The sequence below is a fragment of the Ornithorhynchus anatinus genome, chromosome 12 (genome assembly GCF_004115215.2).
Source record: "Ornithorhynchus anatinus isolate Pmale09 chromosome 12, mOrnAna1.pri.v4, whole genome shotgun sequence".
NCBI classification, from domain to species: Eukaryota; Metazoa; Chordata; class Mammalia; order Monotremata; family Ornithorhynchidae; genus Ornithorhynchus; species Ornithorhynchus anatinus.
The window spans coordinates 21,546,140-21,571,271 of NC_041739.1; the positions used below are offsets into that span (position 1 = coordinate 21,546,140).

Sequence of the window (25,132 nt, forward strand, 5' to 3'; positions counted from 1 at the left end):
AAGGATATACTCTGTGCCAGGCACTGTACTAAGCTCTGGGATAAATACAAGCTACCTGGAATGAACACAGTCCATGTCCCACATGGGGCTCACAGTCTTAATCCCTGTTTTACAGGTGAGGTAACTGAGGTACAGAGCAGACAAGTGGCAGAGGTGAGATTAGAAACGAGGTCTTTCTGATTCCCAGGCCCATGCTCTGTCAAGTAGACCACAACTGCTTCTCCAAACCTGTGTGATTATGGCTTCTGTACATTTCCAGAGCACCTCCAGTTAATCCTTTTTGTTTTGTGGACTCCAGGTATCAACAGCTTCATATGTGTATAGAAATCCTATATAAAAGGACTATTTAGTTAACTAACTAGTTAACTAGTTAGTCCTAGTTAAAACTCCCTGTTTACTTGTTCAAGAAGCCAATTTGAAGGTAGCCAATCCACCCCAGACAGCCCCAAGTTGTGCAGCTCTGCGGCCACTTGTAATAAACAAGAGATGGGGGAACTGAAGTTACAGTGTGGCTCCGGCAGGGATATGGGTGGCTTGACAGGGTGACTGGGAATTGGAGCCCAATCCTTTGTAGGGGTACATGGCCTCCTTTCACATTCAGTTCTTCATATTAAAATTTCTGGTAGGTGAAACTTTCAGTTCCTGGATAAGGACATGATTAGTTTCTATTGACAACAGATCTGTGGCCAAAAGTTGAGTGAATGGGGAAAGAATCAGTTGCAGCCAAAGAAGTTTTGGGTGGCAAGTTTATTTGTGTACAAACAAGGAAAAAGCTGCCCAAGATAATTAGCAGACAGTAAACTGTTGGTTGGTTGGATGAGGAAGTACAATAACACAGTAGTGACACGGACACCTTCCAGTTCCTCAGTTTAAAGAGTCATGACAGGAAAAAAGCCCTTGGGTCATATGACCAACCATCTATAAGGATTACTCATCAACCTGATCATGTGTGGTAGAACTTGTTTTTGATCATTGGTAGTGATGAATTAGGAGCTAAAAAACCTGGAATGAAGGAAAACAAACACAGCTAAGAGATGGTGGCACCCTCACGAGTAACTGCGTATTTAACACTAGATGTAGATCTTGTGTCCATTGGGATGCAGTCCATTCCGCTTGGTTTCCTGAGGAAGTGCAAGGGGAAATGGGAATTCTAACTTTTTTATGGTATTTAGTAAGTGCTTACTATGTGCCAGACACTGTACTAATCACTGGGGTAGATACAAATTTATCAAGTTGGACACAGTCCATGTTCCACATGGGGCTCACAGTCTTAATCCCCATTTTACAGATGAGGTAGCCGAGGGAAGAAAAGTTAAATGACTTTCCCAAGGTGACGCAGACAAGTGGCCGAGCTAGAATTAGCCCAGCTCCTTCTGTCTCCCATGCTATCCCCTAGGCCACGTTGCTTTGCTTAACTGGGACTCAAGTACTCCAAGTTTGACCCAGGAAGCTACTAGGATTTCCAAGATCAGCCTAACTCAGAAACAACCAAGCATCTTCTAAACTGGAGCAAAGGAAAGAGCACACAGAACTATTAGAGTATATGGACTATTAGACTGCGGACTATTAGGCAGCCCTCTTCTGATCTGGTCATCTTTAGTTTTCTCTCTGCCCAGTTGCTACTTGCGGGGGTGAAACATTAAGAGCATCACCTAGGTTAGAAACTTGGACTTTCAGAATTTTGTCCTCAATTGAGAGAAGCAGGAGAAGTCATATCACTTCTGTGCCTCAGTTACCTCTTCTGTAAATTGGAGATTAAGACTGTGGGCCCCAAAGGGGAAAGGCCTTTGTCCAAAATGACTATCTTGTATCTGCTGTCTTGCATAGTTCAATGCCTGGCACATAATAAATGCTTAACAAATACCATTAAAAAAAAAATAGAAGTGGCAGCTGCAGCACGTCTGCAGCTTCTGGCAGCCCAGCATGTGCCCTGGATCTTTGTATCAGGGTGCCACATTGGATTAGGTCAACCTCATCCAGAAATGATTCCCATGTCCTGCTAGGAGTTACAGGGTATTTGATAATGCATATTTTGAGGAAGATGTGGTAAATGTACTCTAAAAAGAAATTCTTGGAAAATTAGGAACTCTTTGGAGAACAGAAGCATTGAATTAATATCCTGCGTGACTTCAGATAATTATAGTCAGTATAGTGGTGAGTATCCCCTCCTTTCACGCAGGAGACTAGGGTTCGATTCCCCGACGGGGAAAAGAAGTTCTAGAGAAGCAGCGTGGCTCAGTGGAAAGAGCCCAGGCTTGGGAGTCAGAGGTCATGGGATTGAATCCTGGCTCTGCCACTTGTCAGCTGTGTGACTGTGGGCAAGTCACTTCACTTCTCTGTACCTCAGTTACCTCATCTGTAAAATGGGGATTAACTGTGAGCCTCTCATGGGACAATCTGATTACCCTGTATCAACCTCAGCGCTTAGAACAGTGTTATGCACACAGTAAGTGCTTAAAAAATACTAACATTTATTTTTTTATTTTTATTTTAATCATTACACTTTATATTACAAGTGCTAAAATCAAGCTGACTTTTCTATGTTTTTTCATAGACCCTGTTCTTTCTGGAATTTTTGTCCAGGTTTTTCTTCATTGCTAATAAAAAACAAGCTCTGCTCTGCTCTGGGCTTTGTTTTCTTCATTCTTGGCTTTTGGAAATGTGTAAGACCCCCTATATTTTTCCAGAGAGAATTTTTTTTTCATAATTGCACAATCACAAATAGGTTAGTTCTGTTCCAAACAGTGCTTCTTGTCACTGCTTTTAATAAAACAGGAAATGTAGAACCCTATTCCTGTCTTTGGCTCGTGAAAATGATTTCATTTTTTTAATTTCACGGAAGGGGTGCCCTGCTTAGTAATGTCTTTTTTATCCCCTAGCTGATAAAATGGAAGCCTTAGAATGTCTGTCTTATACACTGAGGGTTGGGGCATAGACAAAATATCTAGTTACATGGGAACAGAAAAACAGAAGCTTATTTTTAAGATGCTACTTCTTAGAAGATGTAAATAGCAGTTCTCTTTCAAAACAATTAAAGCCATTTGGGAGAATTACAGTATTGCATATCTGTTTGTAAAGCAGAAAGCTATAGAATGGATAAAAAAAATGATAGTTTCCTCTTCCAATGCCGAATGAAAGGGAAAAGTGAACTCTATTCACTTCCTGAATGACAGCATTCCAGTTGTGCAGACTGGCTGTAGTAGATCTGCCAATCAGCAGTGGGCCCTAGAGGGAAGCTCTCGGATGCTGTTGTTTACATGCTCCGTGACTCTGTTTCTCCCCTCTTGCTGGAACACTCCCGTTTGTGCTGAGCCACAGGGAAGGACCTCTGGGGATTTTGCTGTTACCAAGCTGAGTTAGCTGTAGGGCAACTGGGATCACAGCAACAGATGACGTCTGGTCTAAGTAGGAACGTCTTTCATTTCATCAGAAGCCACAGGTAAGGACTTTCGCCTGGTTAAAATGATAAATCAGCCAAATTTATCGAGCGCCAACAGTAAAGGATCAGGAGGCTTTTCTTCATGCACCCAAGCAGTTGGTTTTGAGGCTTCAGTTTTCAGACTTTCTGTGTTACTTTTTGTGGCAAAGCAAGCAGGAGAGGGTTTGGTAAGGGGCTGTTGAAGAAATTTAACTGCGTGCTGTATTGCTGTGATTTAAGAATTGAGTATCCAAAGAGTAGAAATATTGGTGTATTTCTTCGGAAGAGAGTGGGAGTCCTGACATATAATCAACATTAAAAGCTGCAGTGTGATAGCAAATGCAAATAGGCAGAGAAGTTGCAGCCAGAAACACATTTCCATTGTGCATTATGTAGAGTAATATATCTAAACAAGAGTCTTCTGTTGTAGCCTTTCAGAGTTCGGTTAGTGTTTCATAGAACAGTTTCATAATCAAATATGTGGGAATCTTTGACTGAGAAAAGACCTTTGATATTTATTAATTATGAGTCCCAGAAAAGTTTTAGGTCTAGTACATACATTTAATTGAGGCTGTCCTATTTGTTGATTTGCTTTATATTACTTTCTAGGAATCTTGAAGTAGAACTGACATTTCTATTAGAATTTTTTAGTTTAGTCTTTTACCAGAAAGCTCTTATTTGCCAGGATGGGTCTTATTTTTCAATTCTATAGAATGTTGTAATGTAGCTTTCAAATTTCTCTATTTGGTCCTTGTATTTCAAAATTTTCCATTATACATAGGGTTCACTTAGCATCAAATCTGCACATTTTGCAAAGTGAAAAAAGTGACTTGCCTCGAACAAATGAACAACTTGGGAAACTTTGTGTTGTATGCGGTTTAACCAAGCTACTAACTGCATAGAATAGACTTCTCTGTCCAGCTGTTTCTGTAGCTTATGGTTCACTTTCTAAAACTTGCATACACCATTTACTTTTATTAAAACAATCATTTACTTCATTAAAAGTGCTCCATGTCTAAAATTTCCAAGCAAATTAGATAATAACAAACACACTTTTCAAGGCAAAAGGCTGCTGGGCAGCAGAGAGTTAATGCTGGAACTGTACAGACTTAATGTCTTTGCAGATGTTGCTGTAGCAGACTATTTTTTTCCCTTCCCATCCTACTGGGGCGCTTTGCCAGCTGTGATTCATGGAATGATTTTTTCAAGCTGAGTAATCTGCGGTTTTCCATTTTCCAAACTTTCTTCCCTTAACTTGTCCTTTAATTTTTAATGTGAAATTTTGAAAAGATTTTTAAAGAAAGGAGTAAATGAACATTTTTCTGTTTTCTTCAGTAGAGAATTTAAAACTATTAATTTCTATAAACTTACATCAAACTTCTTCATGTGACAAATCCAAGTGACCAGAAAGACAAGATTTCCATAGAAGAGGTAACCCAAGAATTTGTTTGGAAAGCTAATGGTATAAGGAGACTGCTTTTAAAAGGTTTTTTCCCAGTGCTCTAGAGAATATTTTGTAATGTAAATGCTAATATTATGCCTTCTTTCTTCACAGATCGCAGTGAAAGAAACAAACCAGAGCACCGTTCTTCAAGGTACTAATATATTTGAGAACTCTGTAGAGTTGCTGTAAAACTGTATGGGTTTTTTCCATTAAAAAATCCAAAGTGTTTCATTTTGAAAGTTCAGTGTATACATGAAATATCTTTGACCTCTTAAATCCACCCAGAGGCTTTTGTCACTCCACATTCCTAATCCTCACCCACTGTACAAAATATTGGTCTGCAGAACCAGTACACACATTGCACTTGTGCATGTGCATACACATGCACACAAACACCATTTAATTCTAGCGTTTCTACACAGAGTTAATAATTTGAACTTTCTGGTGAAGTTTTTTTTTAATTTGCTCTACTTTTTTAGTCTTCTTTTTTTTCCATTTTTCTCCAGTCCTATCATTCAGCATCTTGTGTTTAAATATATGGGGCAAGTAAAATCGGGTCACATTAGGCAGGATAGGAATGGGCCAAAAAGGAGCAGGAGCAGGGTCACAGAAGAAGAGAGGATGACGGGAGGAAAGGGTAATGTGAGGAAAGGGTAATGTTAAAATCGTCTGCCATCCTGAAATGGATATCTGCTGGCTGCTGCACTACCCATCAGGAAACAGATTCAATCAATTGTATTTACTGAGCACTTACTGTGTACAGAGCACTGTACTAAGCGCTTGGGAGAGTACAGTATAGCAGAGTTGGTAGACACATCCCCCACTGTCAATGAGCTTGCAGTCTAGACTCCTGAAATGTTTCCAAATATTAATACCTCAAAATACATATAGTCTCCTTAATAGTCCCAAGGGTGGGGTTTGGGAGAATAAAGTTGCTGGGAACAGGAGGAAGCGAGAAGGAAGTGGGATTCAGTGGAGGGCACAAGGTGGAAGTTGACTTACGTGCAGCAGTTGTATATGATGTCAATGGCAGAGCTTGCTATTCTGTGAAATGTCAGCAAAAGGTGTAACATCTCCATAGGCTGCCCATTTTGTGGGGTGCTTAGGACCGACGGTATGCATGCCTGTCTTCCTTTCTGATCCTAGGGTAGGTGAAGAGCTTTCACCCAAAGTCAGGAACAGCTCAGGCATTCCCCAAAGTCCATTCTGGTAAACCATGGAATGGCTGTAACCTGAAGAGCTGTGGAGGTGTCCCAGGAAAAGAACGGTGTAATGCAGTTTTCCACATATTGCTGGTATTTACCATGATAACAATGTTTTGCTTGTTCCAGAAGACTTAGGAAGGGAAACGCATATCTCAAGCTTTATTCAATAGCTTTGTTGTTGGTTTTTTAATAATATTAAGGCACTTACTCTGTACCAGGCACTATACTAAACACTGGGGTAGATTCAAATTAATTGGCTACAGTCCCGGTCCCATGTAGGACTCACAGTCTTAATCCCCATTTTACCAATAAGGTAATAGAGGCACAGAGAAGTTAGTGACTTGCCCCAGGTCACAAAGCATACAAGTGGCAGAGCTGGGATTAGAACGCAGATCCTTCTGACTCCGAGGCCATGCTCTACCCACTAGATGATGCTGCTTCTCATAGTTACTATCAGAATGCTGTCTTTGCATAAGAGAGACTTTCAGAGGAAATGTGAGGGAGTAAAACACTCAGTTTTTACTTGCAGACCACATGGAAATAATTCCCTTAATCACCCAACTAAGACTTTTGTGCTTTTAAGACTTTTTGCAAGATAAAGTATAGTCAATCATATTTATTGAGTGCTTTCTGTGTGCAGAGCACTGTATTAAGTACTTGGAACAGTAAAGTATGTAGACACTCTCCCTGCCCACAATGAGAGGGATTGGGGTGAGGGTGGGATTCTGAGGAGTTCCAGTCTAGAGCCGGAGGTGGACATAAATATAAATAAATTAAGGATATGTACATAAGTGCTGTGGGGCTGAGAGAGGGGTGAAAAAAGGGAACTAATCCAAGTGCAAGGATGACACAAAAGGAAGTGGGAGAAGAGGAAATGAGAGCTTCATCAGGGAAGACCTTGGAAATAAGGTTTTGAAGGTAAGGAGAGTAGTTGTCTGTCAGATATGAAGAGAGAAGGTGTTCCAGGCCAGTGGCAGAATGCAGACAAGAAATCGGTGGAGAGATAGATAAGATCGAGAAACAGTGAGTAGGTTGGCATTAGAGGAGTGAAATATGCAGGCAGGTTTGCAGTGGGAGAGTAGTAAGGGAAGAGGGGGCAGGGTGACTGAGTGCTTTAAAGCTGATAGTATGTAAAGATATTGGGTGTTTAACTTTGTCACAGTTACTGTGAAGAAAAAGACCTATGACTTATGTTATAAGAAGTCACTTGTCAACAAGAAAAATAATTTTGTGCCCAGGTGACTTTTAGACTCTTGGCTTTCCCTCCCCATGAGTCAGTGACTCTCAAACTCAGCTGAGGCCCCTTATTCTTCCCATCCAACTTTAGCTCCAGGAGCAGGGGCAAAGCCTGATATCTGCCTCTGGAGAGTGAGGCAGACACTTGCACAGAAAATAGAATGTGGAAGAAAGAAAGTTAAAAATTAACTTCTGGAGATTTTCCTTCCCACTGAGACCTGGGGTAAGAAGACAGAGAGCCAGGACCCAGTATTAATATGAAACTTTCATTTTTTTGTCAAGGAAGATCACTCTAACAATTCTTACTGAGAGATTTAAAATTTGGAATATTCCGCATTCATTTTCCCCTCCTGTCCTAAGCCTTTACTATTCTGGCTACAGGAAAGGCACTGTCTGCAACTGATAGAATAGTTGCAGTGACTTCATCTTAATATTTTTTGGGTATTTTGTTTAAGCTGACCAGAGGAATTGGTGTTAGTTGCAAAAAGTCTTTGAAAAAGTCTGCATTCTTCCTGCTGCCTCCTCATCAGTTTGGGAGGAGCGGTTGGGGTGAGGGTGGGATTCTGAGGAGTTCCAGGAGTTTGGAAGGCAGGGTCGCTGGATTCTGGCTAGGGTTCTCTGACAGGATATGATTTGAGCACTGTTAGTCTGGAAGTTAGTCTGTGTGGGCTGCAGATCTTCCCTCTGTGAAAAAAACAATCTCACAGGATGGGTTTATTAAGTTTTTAAGAACGTTTTCAATTCCCAAGAAATTTTTTTTTCTAGATGCTATGCAGCCTCTGGGTTTATTAATACTGCAAAGTGTGTTAGGTGTGGCCATAGGAAATCCCCCTTGTCACAATGACCCAAAAGCAATCTTGCTCTTATGTTTGTGGATTTGTAATAATGCTAAAATAATCTGCTCCATTAACATGGGGGATCAATCACATGATCTTTATTTTCTATAAATTTATGGGACACCTGGGTTACCATCTGTAGCCTGGTGGAAAGAGCATGGGCCTGGGAGTTGGAGACCTGGGTTCCAAACCTGCACTGCCACTTGTCTGCTGTGTGATCTTGGGTAAGTCACTTAACTGCTCTGTGACTCAATTACCTCTGTGTCCAACTCGATTTGCTTGTATCCACCCAGCGCTTAGTACAGTGGCTGGCACATAGTAAGTGCTTAATAAATATCATCATCATCATCATCTGCAAAATGGAAATTTAATATGTGTTTTCCTTCTATTTAGACTGTAAACCCCATGTGGAACCTGATGATCTTGAACCTACCCTAGTGCTGGGCATTTAACAAGTGCTTGAAAAGTATCACAATTATTATTATTCCCTCTCCCAGGAAGAGATCAGAAACAGAAATCAAGCCTCAGTCAATCCTGTTTATCTAGCCCCACACATCAAAGGGTTTGGAATGTTTGCTGCTAAACATCCTCTGTTTCTCCCTTGGTTGGGACCTTTTGCAAGTATCCCCAGACATGCTGAAGGACTCCCTAATCCCTTTGACCTGTGAAAGGATTATTTTTGTTGTTGTTGCTCCTGGACCTTCTTCATTAGACTGCCATGTCCTGCTTCCTTTCTTAAGGCCTGCTAAAGAGGGCACCTTTCACTCCCAGTTGATGCATACTGACTGATAATTTTCAGCCATTGCTGAACAAAAACGATTTCTAGCCTGAATGTTAGTGGACTTTCTGAGGGGGGAAGATTGGCCAGCCAGTCACTGAAGATGATGCTGGGCATGCTGCCCAGAGCCTCTTGTCTTATGCCGTCGGATCGATTCGGACCCATAGCAACACTATGGACATATCTCCCCCAGAACACCCCACCTCTATCTGCAATCATCCTGGTAGTATATCCATAGAGTTTTCTTGGTAAAAATATGAAAGCGATTTACCACTGCCTCCTTCCGTGCAGTAAACTTGAGTCTCTGCCCTCCACTCTCTCCCATGCTGCTGCTGCTCAGCATGAATGAGTTTTGACTTTTAGCAGATTACCTTCCATTCACTAGCCACTGGCCAAGCTAGGAATGGAATGGGTATGGTTCTGCTTGACTCTCCCTCCCATAGTCGCTGGGGGAAGTAAATTGGGACTGGTGGGGCTGCAGCCGCTGGGGACCAATGGGACAGCAGCCAGCAGGAACTGGGGGAGGGGCTCTTCTCCTGTCCCTACCACTTCCAAATGCCTTTTCTGGAACTTCTTCTAAATTTGGCTATTTCCAGCTTTTCCCCATCACTGGTTTCAACTTCCACATGCCCCAAAGTCAAGCTGTCCCTTGTAAAATTCCCTAGTGCCCATTTCCCTAGTGATGTGCACCCATCATCCGTCATATTTCAGTAAATAATAGTAGATAAAGATAAAGCTCAGAACAGTAACTTTGATTTCATAAACCTTTTGTTTCTGTGCAATAGTAAATACCAACATTATTATTTTTAAAGATGCTTGAGATTTTACTTTATCCTTTTTCTGCCATCATTACACCGTGGTTTAAATAGATTAGCGAGAAGCAGAAGATTTAAATTGTTTATGCTTTTCTTCTGTCCATTAAAATGCCATGCTCTGTTGGACTTCATTTAACTACTGTAGTTCTGAAGCATTTCCCTGCCCATATGTTTTGATTACTTTGCCTCTATAAACTATAGCCTGTGTGTAATTACTTCTGGCATTATGTTTTCTGAGCATTAAGAAAAACGTTACTGTTGCTATAGCATGTGAAATCTTGCAAATGAGGTGAAAAATTAAAGTGTACTCAGGCTTTGAAAAAAATGCTTAATGAGAGATGTGTAAAGATTATTATAATTTTACCTTTGCCTACGTAGGATATGCATTTTATTATTTTATTGATGAAAGCTCATTAAATGTAGCTTTATCATTTTCCCCTGTGCATCCAGAATGAAAATGAGTTGCCAAAACATTCTATCCCTTGAGTACTGAAAATTGTTGTCATCTAGCCTGTCTGTGCCATGGCACTCTGGGATTTGAGGGCTACTCTGAAGTTGTCTCTAATAAAATACCCAGTAGAACAGTTAATTCTGAAAACGATCTTTCCTCTTCTTTCTTTTCAAGACCAGCAGGACAGTATACCTGGTTTTCACCATCCCTGGGAGATCGTACCTCTAAGTTATGTCTTCCCTTCATGCACTGCACCAGACTCTTAACAGCCAGGCCGTTTTGCTTTTTCCTTTATTCTTTTCTCCCCTCCATCTAGAACAGATATCAGCAACTGTTTAAGTTGCTGTACCTTTGACCCAAGGGAGCTGACTTAGAAGGAAGTGAATTTTACAACTTCTCTGCTGCCAGATGTCTGTCTTACAGTGGCAATATAAATATTTGTTGCTATGCAGTCATGGGCAAGGACTCCTTTAAATCACCATTGCTGCAGACAGGTGGAGGGGCAGGTGGTTTAAAGCCTTTGGGTGGTGGCTGCAGTACCTCGGCATATCTGGCATATCCATAACATCCAAGCAATTAAAACAGAGGGAGCTGTGCGGCTCTAGAACTTAAGGCTTAAGGCCCCAGACTGGCATGTGTTTAGAGCCCTTTGCTTACAAGCTTTGTCTCCGTAAGGGGCATAACTGAAATTTCAGCTTCTGTTTCCTTGACAGCTCTAAAGTTCCGATCAAGGGATTAAAACAAGGTGTCTCTGTTGAGGCTAGGCTAGAGTTGTTTCCGTATACCAGTGCGATTCCAGACTATCCTCTTTCTCTTTTTTCCCACCAGGACATATTCTCTTGTGACAAGCTGCTGCAGCATGATTTAAACATCTTTTTATTTTTTTTTTCCTGGTTACAAGGAAGACATGCTGCAGAGGGTGTAGATTGCAGCCCTGTAACTTCAGTAATCCACTGAAACCTCTCTGTCAGCTGAGTCCCAGAGTGTCTAGGGCTATCCATCTTCTCCCTTAGGTAGTTATTCTACCCTGCCCAACTTTCCACTTTGTCTACATTGAGGAAATGGATAATGAATCGCAATATTTCCTTCCTCTTTCCTGTTTGAACTCCTTTTGTGAGAACAAACAAACAAACAAAAAATCCCAGCCCTGTCTTTTAGGAGGCCCCCCTCCCTCCTGCTGGCTGAGGATGGGCCCTCCTGGATGACAACCCGGGGAGCTCAACTTTGTCCTGGTGAAGATGAAGCTCAAGTTACAAAGGCATTGCACAATCTTAAATCACTTCTGATCTGATTCCAAGTCTAGTTGGCTCTTCAAAGATGTAGGATGGCTTGGCCAAAACTTTCACAATATCTGGCTACATGCCTCTCAACTTTTGGAATTAAGGATTCCAGGGTCAGCACTTGTTTTTTTCCTTTTCTTTACCCCTCATCTCCCAGGTTCTTTGAAAAACAGGAGGAGAGAGACTGCTGTTGAACAACGCTTAGAGGAAAAAACTTCCACATTATACTCACCCTGATTCTTAGAAATCATATTGAATATAGCACCGTGGTGTGAATAAGTAGGTTTTTAATCCTAGCATTGAATTGAGACAATGAAACAACAACCTTCATATTCAGACAGTGTTCAAAAATCCAAGTTAATTGTTACATGACTGTTTAATAGGAACATTTCAGGGAGCTTCAGACCTCCCTGAAACAACCCTTTCTGTCCCCGCTTTTTCCCCCCTCAGCCAGAATTCCATTGTTGAGAGGGAGGCTTCCTGCTTTCTGCTCCTATTGCTTTAACCTGGTGTAGGTGACCCTGCATCTTTCTCCTGAGACCCTGCTGCCACAGTTAATGTTTTTCCTCTTGGTGATAGGTTCATGGTGGCACCTTGAAGAGAAGATAGGGCCCGGAGTACTGAATAGTATATTCAGCCCTGCCCTGACCACATCCCCACATTAGCCTCAGGAACACTTCTCTTTTTCTTTTTCCTGGTTCTGAATACATTCCTATCTATCACTACATACCCTTTTTTCCTACCCTTCGTAGTGTTAGTATGTTGAGAACAGGACAGAACAGAACTTCAGACTTTTATGTGTAAACCAAATCCCTGCTGCACAGTATGTATTGAAAAGAAGGGAATTTATCCCTTTTGTTATGAACACTGACACTGACACTATGCTCAGTGAGTAATGGAGGCCTTTATTGCTTTGTCTCCCACAGACTGCAGAAAAATCCAACATGGAACTGCCTAAAACAACCCATTGGTTATCCACCTCTAGGGAATCTGCCACAGTTGCCCATGTTGTGGCATGTTGCATTCTGTGAGGAAATCATAGAAGTGGTGGGATATTTATGTCCTTTTAACTCTTGATAATAATAAATGTGGTATTTGTTAAATACTTACTCTTTGGTAAACTCTCCACTAAGCACTGGGGTAGTTACAGGATAATCAAATTGGATACAGTCCCTGTCCTACATGGGTTCACAGTCTAAGTAGGAGGGAGAACAGGAATTTAATCTCCAATTTACTGATGAGGAAACTGAGGCACAGAGAAATTCAGTGCTTTATCTATGGCTACACAGCAGGCAGGTGGCAGAGCTGGACTTAGAACCTAGGTCCTCTTTCTACTAGACCACGTTGCTTTTCAAAACTCTTTTCCCCCGAGGCCTCTGACATGAATCTCACAGCACTTCAGGATAGGGTTGAAGGGAAGCAGTTTCTCAGGATCTCTTAGCAGTCAATTGTCAGTTCAACCAATCACCGAACAAAGTCTGCATAAAGTTTTAATTCACAATGAAACCAGATTAAATTACACATAATTCCACAAGATCTCAGCCCTCTTTATCTGCTTGGTTCAGATATATATTCATTTTACTCATTTGTTCATAAATTTAAAATCATAACTAATAATTATTTGTAGTCTTTTCTACAAGAATGACTTACAAATGTTTAAGTAACCATAAGTGGTATAACAGTAATAACTAATATCAAATGATATCCAGTTGTGATTTAATAAGGAATGTTTCCTACAACGTTGAGGAAAAGGCCTTAGTGAGTACTCCATAGCCAGCTAGGCACCACTCTAAGTTTTTCAGTTCCCAAGAGCAGATATTAAAATACAATATTAGATCATAGTGGAATAGATTGCAGAGAGATTTTCATATTTAAACAGGTTTTAGTGTGATAGTCTGTGAAGGCCTAGGAAGGAATAAATGATCTCTCAAGGTTCTTCTAGCTCCAGGATTATGTGACTATTACCAAATGCCTGTTTTTAAATAAAATGCTGTTTAATTTGTATCCTTTTAAAAATGGTTTTTGAAGACATATCCTTTGAATCTTATCAGTGTGCCTTTCTTCAGCCTAACCCTGCAGGAAAGACATAATCCTGCATTTATAAAACAGGTTGGCATGATTTAAAATAATAGCCTTCTCCCATAAAACATTTGTGCATGTAAATTTGCTAGGAGATGAAAATTCGGGAGCTTATGAAGTCTCTAGCTGGAATAAAAGAAAAGCTCTGAAATATTCAAAAGCATAAATTCCACATTGCCTTTATTCTGAATCATGCAGGTCTAGTCAAAGTAGACTACACAGTCTTCCCTCCAGAAAAGTGCCTCATACTTATTATCTACATAGCTGGATTCTGTGCTTGAAAAGAGAGGAAAATGGTACTGTGGGAAGGAGTTAAAGTGGATAATTGAGAGGAGCTGCCTTCACCCAGCAGTAGCAAGGAGTTCAATTCCACCCCGGCCCAGGTCCTAAAATCTGGGAAGAATACAGGGACTGGCTCACCTGAACCCCAAATGTTTGTAAGACTTCCTGGCATGGAATAGCTGATCTGTTCAAATGGGCCACTGCTTAGCAGAAGATGAAACTAGAAGAAAATTTAAGTAGTTATCTGGTGTATTACATCCCTCCCCACTCGTACTACTCAGCCCAGTGGCAAGCAGGCAACTCAGCAAGAGAAGGCTACTGTAGTCCAGCCAAAACCAAGTAAATTCAGCTCTGTCTAGACCCACGAGCTTCTCCAATGGGCCCTGTGGCAGTCTCTCCTGGCCGGTGCAGATTGTGCCTGAAAAGGAGTGCCTTAAACGGGGTAAGAGTCACCCTGAAGCATGCTCTGTCCTAATGGCTCCACCGTGCTTCATGGGTAGAGTTTGTCATATATTTTACAAAAGGTTCCAGGTAACCGTAACACTCCTTGAATCCTAATGTAACATGCATGAGTAGGCAGAGAAATTAAAGGTCTAAGGTAGCAGGGAACTAAAAATTGTCAAAGGATAAAAAATTTGCAGCAATTCTATAGAAGTGTGCCAGGAGACTTGACTTCCCCAAGGTAACATTAGCTATAAAGAATCAAGCGTCATCATTCCATTAATAGATGGGACATTTTGTCATACATCTTTTTGTTGCCTTAAGATTAACACCTCGATTTATATTGTTGGGAAAATAGTCAATACAGAGTACTAGTGCACTAGGGCTAAGAAGATTAAAAAAAAATACGTTTTCTCCATCCAAATAAATGCTTTCAAGAGTATCATGAGAGTAAAATAGAAAGCAACATAACGTGCTCAGAGGACTAAGAAAACCTGCCAACCCACAACTACCATGTCAGCATCATCTCTGTGAACTGTTAGTATGTGGTAGATGCAGGGTATCCATTTTGCTTTTTTCTTTCCTTTATTCAGTCAGTTATATTTATTGAGCACTTACTGTGTGCAGGGCACTGTACTAAGCACTGGGAGAGTACAATATAACAACATATTCAGACTGAGCCCTCCCTTTCCCTCCGCTCCTCCTCCCTACCCCATTGCCCCTACTCCCTCCCTCTGCTCTACCCCCCTCCCTGTCCCACAGCACGTGTGTGTATATGTGCATATTTATAATTTTATTTATGCTAATTATGTGCATATATCTATAATTCTGTTTATATTGATGCCACTGATGCCTGTTTACTTGGTTTGATATCTGTCTCCCTCTTCTAAACTGTGAGCCCATTGTGGGCAGGGATTGTCTCTCTTTGTTGCTGAATTGTACTTTCCAAGTGCTTAGTACAGTGCTCTGCACACAGTAAGTGCTCAGTAAATACGATTGATTGAATGAATGAATAACAAATACATTCCCTCCCCACAGTCATCTTACAGTCTAGTACTTCAGAGCTAACTTGGGTTTTACAATGACCTCGGATCATTTTCAGTTTAAATAGATTAAGCAGGGATAGCAATTGATGCCCAGAACATACTTTTTTGCAAATTAAATAGAATCAAAATTATAGGATAGTTATTAAAAATTTGGAATTGCTTGTTTCTGGGCAACCCCTTTTAACACATGCCCCTCTATCCCAGCTGGAAAATCTGAAATTCCCATTTGGATACTCCAGCCCTTCCTCATCAGGCTGAGCTCCATGTGGGACAGGGACCGTATCCAACTCGTATCTTCTCCAGCACTTAAAACAGTGCATGCCACATTATAAGCACATAATAAATATTTTTAAAGAAAATTTCAACCCGGATTTAGTGGTTACCGCATTCCATTAGGAATCAAGATATCTAAGAGGCCCAGACTAAGAAAGTCAAACCACAGATTTTCTGTCCATAACCTGGGACTGCATTAATAATATTTGCTTCTCAGACACCTTCTCTGGAGGCTGTAGAATTAATAAGAGAATCTATCTATTGTACTGGGAAAGCCTTTTGGTAAAATGCCTCGATTGAGTTCACAAGTTGATTCCCAGCCATTGAGATTCTCATTACATAAAAAGGTGTACTGGGGTGTGTCTTTAGGAGGCAAATGTAAGCTTTTTTTTTATGGGAAGATACTAAATAGCTGCAGAAGGAATGATTGAGTGAAGTGTGAGAGCATGAACACTCGACTGCCTTTGTGGCCCAATGCCCATAATTAAGACTAAGTTGTGCCAAACCGGTTTTAAACGTGCCATTCTTTGAGAAGGAGTTGGAGAGTGAATTTTGCTTTTTGATTAGTGGACAATAACAAGGAGATCAATCAGTAGTATTTATTGAACACTTACTATGTTCAGGGCATTCTACAAGCACTAGTGTGGGAGACAGTTATCAAAGTAAATTACATATATGGGAAGGAACTGATAATGAAGATATACACATAAATTTTATGGGGTTGGGGTGAGTACCAAAGTGTTTAGGGAGTAAAGACTCTAGTGCCTCAGTAACCCAGTAGGGAGGGAAAACAGAGTGGGATGATGAGAGATTCATAAGGAAAGGAATTTTAGTAGGGTTTTGAAGATGGAGAGAGTGATGATGTGACACAAATGAAGGGGGAGGCATGAGGGAGGGTCGTTGGCAAGAGGCAAGAGGGAGGTAAGTGCATTGACTGGGTTGTAATGGGAGAAGAATGAAGTTAGGTTGGGGGAGTACTAATTGAGTGCCATAAAGTCGATGTTGAGGAGTTTCTGCTTGATGTGAAGATGGATGGTTAGCAATTGGAGGTTTTTCAGGAGTAATAATAATCATAATGTTGGTATTTAAGTGCTTACTGTGTGTCGAGCATGTTCTAAGCACTGAGGTACATATAGGGTAATCAGGTTGTCCCACGTAAGGCTCACAGTCTTAATCCCCATTTTACAGATGAGGTAACTGCGGCACCGAGAAGTTAAGTGACTTGCCCAAAGTTACACAGCTGACGGAGATAGGATTAGAACCCATGACCTCTGACTCCTAACTAAGCCCGTGCTCTTTCCACTGAGCCACACTGCAAACATATGTAGAATATGTTTTTTAGAAAAATGGTATGGAGAGCAAAGAAGTATGAACTAGAGAGTAAAGAAGCTGGAGGCAGAGAGGTCAGCAAGGATGCTGATGCAGTAAGTGAGATAAGATGCAAGAGTTTGGACCAACGTGGTTAGCAGTTGGGATGGAGCAGAGAGGATGGATTCTGGAATGTTGCGAGGATAGAACCAGCATGATTTGGTGACTGACAATATGAGGGTTGAAGGAGAGAGATGAATTAAGGATAATGCCAAACTTATGGGCCTGTGGGAGGGGAGGTTGCTGGTGTTGTCAAGAGTTATGGGGGCGATGGGCCAGGGAAGAGAGTGTTTGGATGGGAAAATGAGGTGTTCAGTTTTGACCATGTTGAAGTGAGGAAGATTGATTCATTCATTGTCAGTTGTATTTATTGAGTGCTTACTATGTGCAGAGCACTGTACTATGCACATCACTAGTACATATAAATAGAATTAAAAATATGTACATATACACAAGTGCTGTGGGGTGGGGAGGGGGATAGAGCAGAGGGAGTGAGTGGGGGTGATGGGGAGGGGTGAGGGAGCAGAGGAAAAGGGGGGCTTAGTCCAGGTAGGCCTCCTGGAGGAGGTGAGCTTTCAGTAGGACTTTGAAGGGGGGAAGTGTGCTAGTTTGGTGGATTTGAGGAGGGAGGGCATTCCAGGCCAGGGGTAGTACATGGGCCAGGGGTCGACGGCGGGACAGGCGAGAACAAGGCACAGTGAGAAGGTTAGTGGCAGAGGAGTAGAACGTGCGGGCTGGGCTGTAAAAAGAGAGAAGGGAGGTGAGGTAGGAAGGCACAAGGTGATGAAGAACTTTGAAGCCAATAGTGAAGAGTTTTTGCTTGATTCGGCTGTTGATAGGCAACCACTTGAGATTTTTTGAGGAGGGGGAGGTGGCATGCCCAGAACGTTTCTGTAGAAAGATAATCCAGGCACCAGAGTGAAGTATAGACTGAAGTGGGCATAGACAGGAGGTCGGGAGATCAGAAAGGGTGCTGATGCAGTAATCCAGTCGGGATATGATGAGTGATATGCTTTGTGGGGATTCTGCTGTAGAACTTTTCATCTATCTTTTTCAGGATTAGTTCCCCCTCCCCATTAAGTTGTGTCCTGTTTGCGTTGCTCTGCTTGACTTGTCTTGTGCTGTGATACTGTTGTTTAAGAAATATTCCGAAGCTGTTCTCTATAGATCCATTTTTATCTCTATTAGATTCTATCCCCAAGTATTATCTTGTGGGAAAGCAAGAAGTTTAAGCAATAGAGACACTGTTTCTTCTCTGCAACGCCTTCCTGACCAGCTTGGTTGCTAACCATGTAGGGTCTATGTGTTCCTATGGCAAGACAGTAGTCAGAAACACTCTGCGATGCATGAGGTGTCTAGGATAAAGTAGAGAAGTCCGTGTCCTGTCCCAGAGGCAGATGTCACTGACGTATTCAGGTCGTGAGTCCTAAGACCTGCTTGTGGGCATGAGAAATCCCTACTGCTCTCCTCATCTCCTGCACTTCATTTGTGTCTCTCCACACCCCAATTTCCGCCAGCTGCTTCCCAGCAGTTGACCAGTAAGGACTGCCCCTGGTTCCCATGTTCTTTAGCATGAAATTCGGTGCCTAGAAATTCCTCCGTTCTCCATTTATGCCACGGCTGAACGGTTAGAAATGCTCGTATCCTCCAGTGACAGCATCCTTAGGGAGTCGTAGTAGTAGTAGTATCATTTATTGAGTACCCACTTGTCCTAGGCTACTGGGAAAAGAAGAATAACAAAATGACACGGGCCCTGTCTAAAAAGAGCCTACACTCAAACAGGGGTAGGCAAACAAAAATATTTACAGAAGTACGTTTTCAAGAAATCCAAAGGTGGACAACCCAAATGAGTTTCCAGTAGATGTTTCCTGATTAACCAATAACTTCTGTTTAGTCACCACCTGTAATTTGATGGTCCATGGTGGTCATCCAAATTTTGTTTCAGTGTTCCAGAACTACCCACATGCATCCTGTTGAAACCTGCGTAGTGGAGAGAATGGGAGGATATAAACTTGTGGTGGGGAAATTCAGTCCTTCCTCCCCCATCCTCCTGCACTTTCAGCACTGTGCTCAGGGATGCTATACCCTGTCCCGATGTGGAACTCTCCCACTTATCCCTAATGGTTTTCAGCACCATTTTGGAATGAGGGTGAAGGGACACAGGAGGAGTCCTTTCTAATCCCACTGCCTATCCAGCATTATTATCTGGTCACCTCTTTGTGCATCCCAAGTAGCGTACTGATTGCTTAGAATCGGGAATCTTCAAGCCCTGTGGTGCCTTCAGTGGGGATCTAGAGAATTAGCCCAGCCTTCCAAGTACAATACCATTAAAGGACTCCCCATGGAGCTCAGCACACCAGTGAATGATCAGAGTCCTTGAAAAACCAAATTGAATTGAGCTGGAGGACATGGGGCATCTGCCACCTGTGTCCACACTCCAAGAAGCCCAAATATCCACAGTAGATAAACTCTGCTTTCCCTAGGGACTCTTACTCCATCAGCCAATTTGGTTCCTATTGCAGAAGCCCAAATTGAGGGCTAGGAAGTAGCTTCATGCGGAGTTGCCACTGAGAATATTTTTGTGTTTAGGCCAGAAAAAAATAATCCTTTTTTGTTTTTTCATAGGAGATCATCCATAAGTAGTTTTGGGTCAAACAAGTTTTGAGGAGGGAGTGTTTTTATCCCTTTGTATGATTTCTATGTAGTTCACGTTCTTTTTAAATCAATGTTACAAATTATGTACTTTGAAAATAAGGTGTGGCCAATGATTCAGATGTGCCTCAACAGAGTTGCTTTCAATGTAGGTTTTGTGAGTGTTTGGGAGGCTTTTTAAATATTTTTGTTGCCGTGGGTTTGGAGCCTAATCAATCTAGCCACAGTGATCAGTAAAGAATGTATCTCATGGTCCTTGTTGCTGGCAAATGTTTGAGCTGATAATAATTAAGGTATTTATTGCCAAGTACTGTACTAAGCGCTGGAGTAGATACAAGATCATGCAAATATTAAGTTAATAGAGGGAAAAAAGCATGCTGGTTCTGGGCCCTACCTCTAGGCAGAATACATCAGTGCCATCCTGGACAGGAAGGAATGTGTCCTACCAAAGATCCCTGGGAAAGAGTTTCTCAAGCCTCTCTAGTTAATTTGTCAGGATATTCTTAGGGCTAACATCTGCTACTGCAGGCATTTTGTTATATTTTGGAGCAGTTATCTGGGAGTGTGCATTTTGAGATAACCTGGAGGAAGAAACTTTGCAAATAGCCACTTACCTAAGGTGAAAGGATTTCTAAAATGTGTAGGAAAACATGCTGATTTCATTCATTACACATAGCTTTTGCAAATTATGGATGATTTTTTGGTATATATTTGCAAAGATGGGCTATGATAATTTTGCTTCGATAATACAGCCAGTCTGGTTTGTAAAATTCTTTCCAAAGGGTCAGTCAGAGGTTGGGCTAAAAAACAAGTTGAATTAGTTGACGAGAGCAACATGGTGATTCTGCTTTCTGACCTGCAAAGTGGGACAGAGGGAGTAGTTTCCCAGGGGGGAGGGGAGAATTTTAATCCTATTAAAATCACATTTCTTCCAGGAAGCCTTCCTTGACTAATCTCTCATTCCTCTCTCCTCCCACCCCCACCCAATGAATCACCTACGTTCTTGAGTCTGTACCCTGTAAACGCTTACCCCATCTTCCACCTTCACAGCACTTATGTACATATCTTTATTTTTGGTTGCTTCCCCTACCCATAATTTTTTTTAATGTCAATCTGCCCGATAGACAGTTGGCTTCTTGAGGGCAGGGTTCTTTTCTACTAACTCTACTGTAATTCTCCCAAATGCTTACTGTCGTTCTCTGTACAAAGTGCACGATAAATTCCATTGATTGATTGGGCTAGTGGTTCAAGATGAGTTGGTAGAAAAACTACAAAAGGGAGGCAGACAGAGGGAGAGAGAAATAGGTGCAACACACAGTATTCATCTGGGAAATTTTAAATAGAGGTGCTGAGTGAGGCAACATGGCTGTCTGAACCATGGTTTTCTTCTGTCATGGAGCCAGTTCCCTCCAGGCATGGATGCTGCTCTTGGAGTTGTTGCTGGCCGTGGGGTCTGCTCTCCCCCAAAGTTCTGGCTGCCAAACCAAGATGCCTGGGAAGCAGAGGCCTACAGGAGCTGACTGGGGCAAGGCCACTGGAAGAGACTGGTTCACTTTCCCTCTCCCCTTCTCCCCACCTGCCTCCTAGATCTTCCCGGGTCCCAGCCTGGAGCAGCAGCTGATCCCGAAGCCGGACCCTAGAACCCACTGGCAGTGCCGGGGTAACTGTGGGCTTCTGGGGTGGTTGGAGCTCAGTGGTAATTTCCATGTCTCACCAATCTGGAGAAGCTGGTCTGGGCCAGCCAGGTGACCATATCCATCATGGCTGATGACATTTTTCAGGTGCTTTAGAACACTCCTTCACCAGCCTGGAAAAGGGGAGAAAGCATCCTTCACTATCAGCAACACCGGTCACTGTTACCACTGAGCGGTTTTATCCAGTCCCTTTTCTCCCCAGCATAGAATCCTGAATGGATCCCATGTCCAGCTTGTTAGAATATAGGACCAAACCCCCCAAATCAGAATGATCCACCCATAAACTGGGATTTTTTCTCCCCGTAACATGGATCTCCCACTTAGTACCTGACTTCCACCATTTCCCTAATGCGTCAGGCCAGTGGATCCCACTCTACTCTAAGACTTCACTGTTGGAGTCTGCCAAATGATTTAATGTGAAGTATAATTTATCCAGTCACTAAAAACAATGACTGCAGCGGGTGTGTTTCTCAGAGGATAGGCAGAATGAATGCTTTATAGACTTTCTGATTTTTCATCTGGAACTTATAATATTAATGCCCATATCTTGCATGTGAGCCTCCACCAAAGGATGAGGTGAATTAATGAACTGTACCTTATTCCCAGAAAATTCAGTGAGGCTTGTTGATTTAAGGCATCCAGGAACTTGATTTTTGTGTTTTTATTTCAGTGAAAAGTCATTACAGTACTATCACAATAACTCTTTCATTCACTATACTGTAAATCATGATATTCTCTCAGAAAAAAACAGTCAGCCTTGCCAGTCCTCCAGGCTGAGAAAGCTCATTAGACATTAGATCTCCGGAACTGTGGGAGTGTTTTTTGTGTTTTATAACTGCTTACAACTATAAGAACATTTATTACTTCAGTGCTTTGAGTTTCCCTTTTCCCCAAAATAACAATGTGTTACATCGGACTCTACGGAACCTAATGAAGATTTTGATACATGTATTTTTATTTACATCCATGGCAGAGTATTCTTTGACTTGTTTTGACTTTCTGCACAGTTTATAACCCACACCTATCAGTTAACATAGGATGATAAGCATGAGCATTTAATTTTGTTTAATGCTACTGCTTTTTGTAACTCATTTCTGTGCATGAAAGCAGATTTTAGACTCAGACGTGAGTAAACATAGAAAATGAAATGGTCTTTTCATGAAAAGGGACTAAATGTAAGACGTTGGTTTGTTGTCCCGTGAAATCATTCTATATTTAAGAAGCAGCATAATCTTCAAAAAATAATGACCATTTTGTGGTCACTGTACTATTCTGATGTTCAGAGTAAATTAAACAGACACAGTCCTGGCATCTGCTGGTTTGTCAAAACGATTAATCAGTCATATTTAATGAGCACTTAGAGCACAAAGCACTGTATTAAAGCGCTTGGGAGAGTACAATAGAGTTGGTAGACACATTCCCTGCCCACCAAAAGCTTTCAGTCTGGAGAGGAGAGAGAGACATTAAAATAAATTATGGCTATGTATATAAATTGCTGTGGGGTGGAGTGTGGGGGGAACATCAAGTACTTAAGGTGTTCAGATCTGAGTTAGATCATGGACAACACAAGAGGGAGAGGGTTTAGTTGGGGAAGGCCTCTTGGAGATGTGATTTTAATAAGGTTTAGAAGGAGGGGAGAGTGGTGGACTGTCATATAGGAAAAGGGAGGGAGTTCCAGGCCAGAAGCAGGACTTGGGCAAGGGGTCAACAGCAAGATAGACAAGATTGAGGTGGAGAGACTAGGTGGGGTTAGGGGAGTGAATTGGGTAAATTGGGATGTAGTAGGCAATCAGCAATCAGGTAAGGTAAGAGGTGGTGAGCTGACTGAGTGCTTTAAAAAAATTGGAAAGGAATTTCTGTTTGGGTAGTTAGATGGGCAACCACTGGAGTTTCTTGAGGAGTGGGGAGATGTGAGCTGGGTAGTTTTTTAGAAAACTAATCTGGGAGAAGAGTGAAGTATAGACTGGAATGGGGGAGAAACAGGAGGCTGGGAGGTCAGCAAGGAAGTTGATGCAGAAGTCAAGGCTGGATATGATAAGTGTTTGGATCAGCATAGAAGCAGTTTGAACAGAGAGGAGAAGGCAGGTTTTTAGCAATGTTGTGAAGGCAAAACCAACAGGATTTAGTGACACATTGAATATGAAAGATGAGTCAAAGCAGTGAGGCCTAGTGCCCAGATCATGGACCACAGAGTCAGAAGGACTTGGTTTTTAATTCCAGGTCCACCACTTGTCTGCTGTGTGACCTTGGGAAAGTCACTTAACTTCTGTGTGCCTCAGATACCTCATTGTAAAATGGGGTTTAAGCCTGTAAGCCCCATGTGGGGCATGGACTGTGTTCAACCTGATTAACTTCTATCTACCCCAGTACTTAGAACAGTGTGTGGCACATAGTAAGTGCTTAACAAATACCATAAAAAATAATAATGCCAAGGTTACAGACTTGTGAGAGAGGGAAGATAGTGGTGTTGTCTACAGTGATGGAGAAAATGGGAGAGTTACTGAAAGAAATGGGTATAATTTTTAAAATGTATCAGTGCTTACTCTGCTTTAAGGAAATCCATTTTCATCTATTTAAATGAGACTTCATCCAAAACCTGAAAGAGGTTAGATTTTCTTAAGTGACCTGATTTGGTGTTGTAATTAGTTTATCATGAGAAATAAATTATAAGAATCTTTAGTTAATTCAACTTTATCTGCCCCCTTTCCAAAGGGGAAAATTCCAACTTTAAGGAAACAGCGGTCGGGAGCAACCCCTGTGGAATTAGAGAAATTGACAGGTACAAGCATAAATCACAAACCAGGAGAATGACAGGAGAATGTAAAAGCTTGCAGTCAGCTTTGATGAGGAAATAGACTGCATAATAGGCCATAGGCAACTAGGCCATAAAGGTTTTTCCCAGGATCAGAGTTAGTATACAGCATATACTCAGGTGATTTTCCAGTTAAAATTTACCAGTGTGAAGGTTGACTCTTCTCTATTTCCTTTCATCTATGCTGTTTTTGACCTGGGTTTCCTATTTCAATCACTCAATCAATGGTATTTATTGAATGCTTACAGTGTGCAGAGCACTCTACTAAGCGATTGGGAGAGTACACTATCACAGAATTGGTTAGACCCTTTCCCTCCCGCAAGGAGCTTACTATTTCCACTGACATTTGAGTTGAATAGCTCCTCCTATTACCTTCCTAATTTTAACGTAAACTTTGGAAAAACCAGAACTCTTTGGGCAAACTTTTAACCATTCTCTATAGTTCAGGATGAATAAGTGGATTGTGGATTAAATATCCAAATCTCTTTTTCATCTCCTGATTTTCTTCCTGCTACTTTCAGCATCTCCACTGGAGAGTAGAAAGGAGAAGTGAAGTTCATATTTGTCATTTTTGATTCTTGGTAGCATCTCTAGTAAAAAAGTACAAAAAAAAAACAACCAGGCTAAACCTCACCAAATTTGCAACTTTTAACACATTTTCAACTTTTCTCTTGGCCTCTCAACAGTGGGACTCCAATTTGTTGAGAATCATTTTTTCTTTGTTCCTTTATTTCGAGATTTGAGAGGTAAAGATTTTTCTCCTTACATACTCTTTCTGAGTCATTTTCCCCTCATTTCTAATTCCGGCCTTACAGATAATTGCAAAATAATCACCAATTCTTTTTTTTTTTTTTGTAACTTGGTAAGATAAAGGAAATCAATACTAGGGGTGGGAAACAGGGAACAGAACACAATGGCACAAAGATAAACCCTCTGTTCTCCTCACACCCCCACTTGCCCCAGTAAAACCTGAGTTCAGCCTGGGAGCCAAGAACTGCAGCCTGCTAAGAGTTGTGGCCAAA

At 41.6% G+C, this 25,132-nt stretch overlaps 1 protein-coding gene across 4 annotated transcripts in view; it reads left to right on the forward strand.

Annotated features, from left to right (window-relative positions):
• SH3D19 (SH3 domain containing 19) overlaps positions 1–25,132 on the forward strand; it is a 117,086-nt gene that overhangs the window by 31,685 nt on the left and 60,269 nt on the right. For 3 of the 4 annotated variants that reach the window (XM_029076373.2, XM_029076369.2, XM_029076370.1), the window contains exon 2: positions 4,974–5,013. In XM_029076373.2, coding sequence (XP_028932206.1) covers positions 4,974–5,013 — 40 coding nt within the window. Of the gene's footprint in view, positions 1–3,212; positions 3,440–4,973; positions 5,014–25,132 lie in introns of those variants that run through there. The other variant, XM_029076371.2, reaches the window with a different exon arrangement.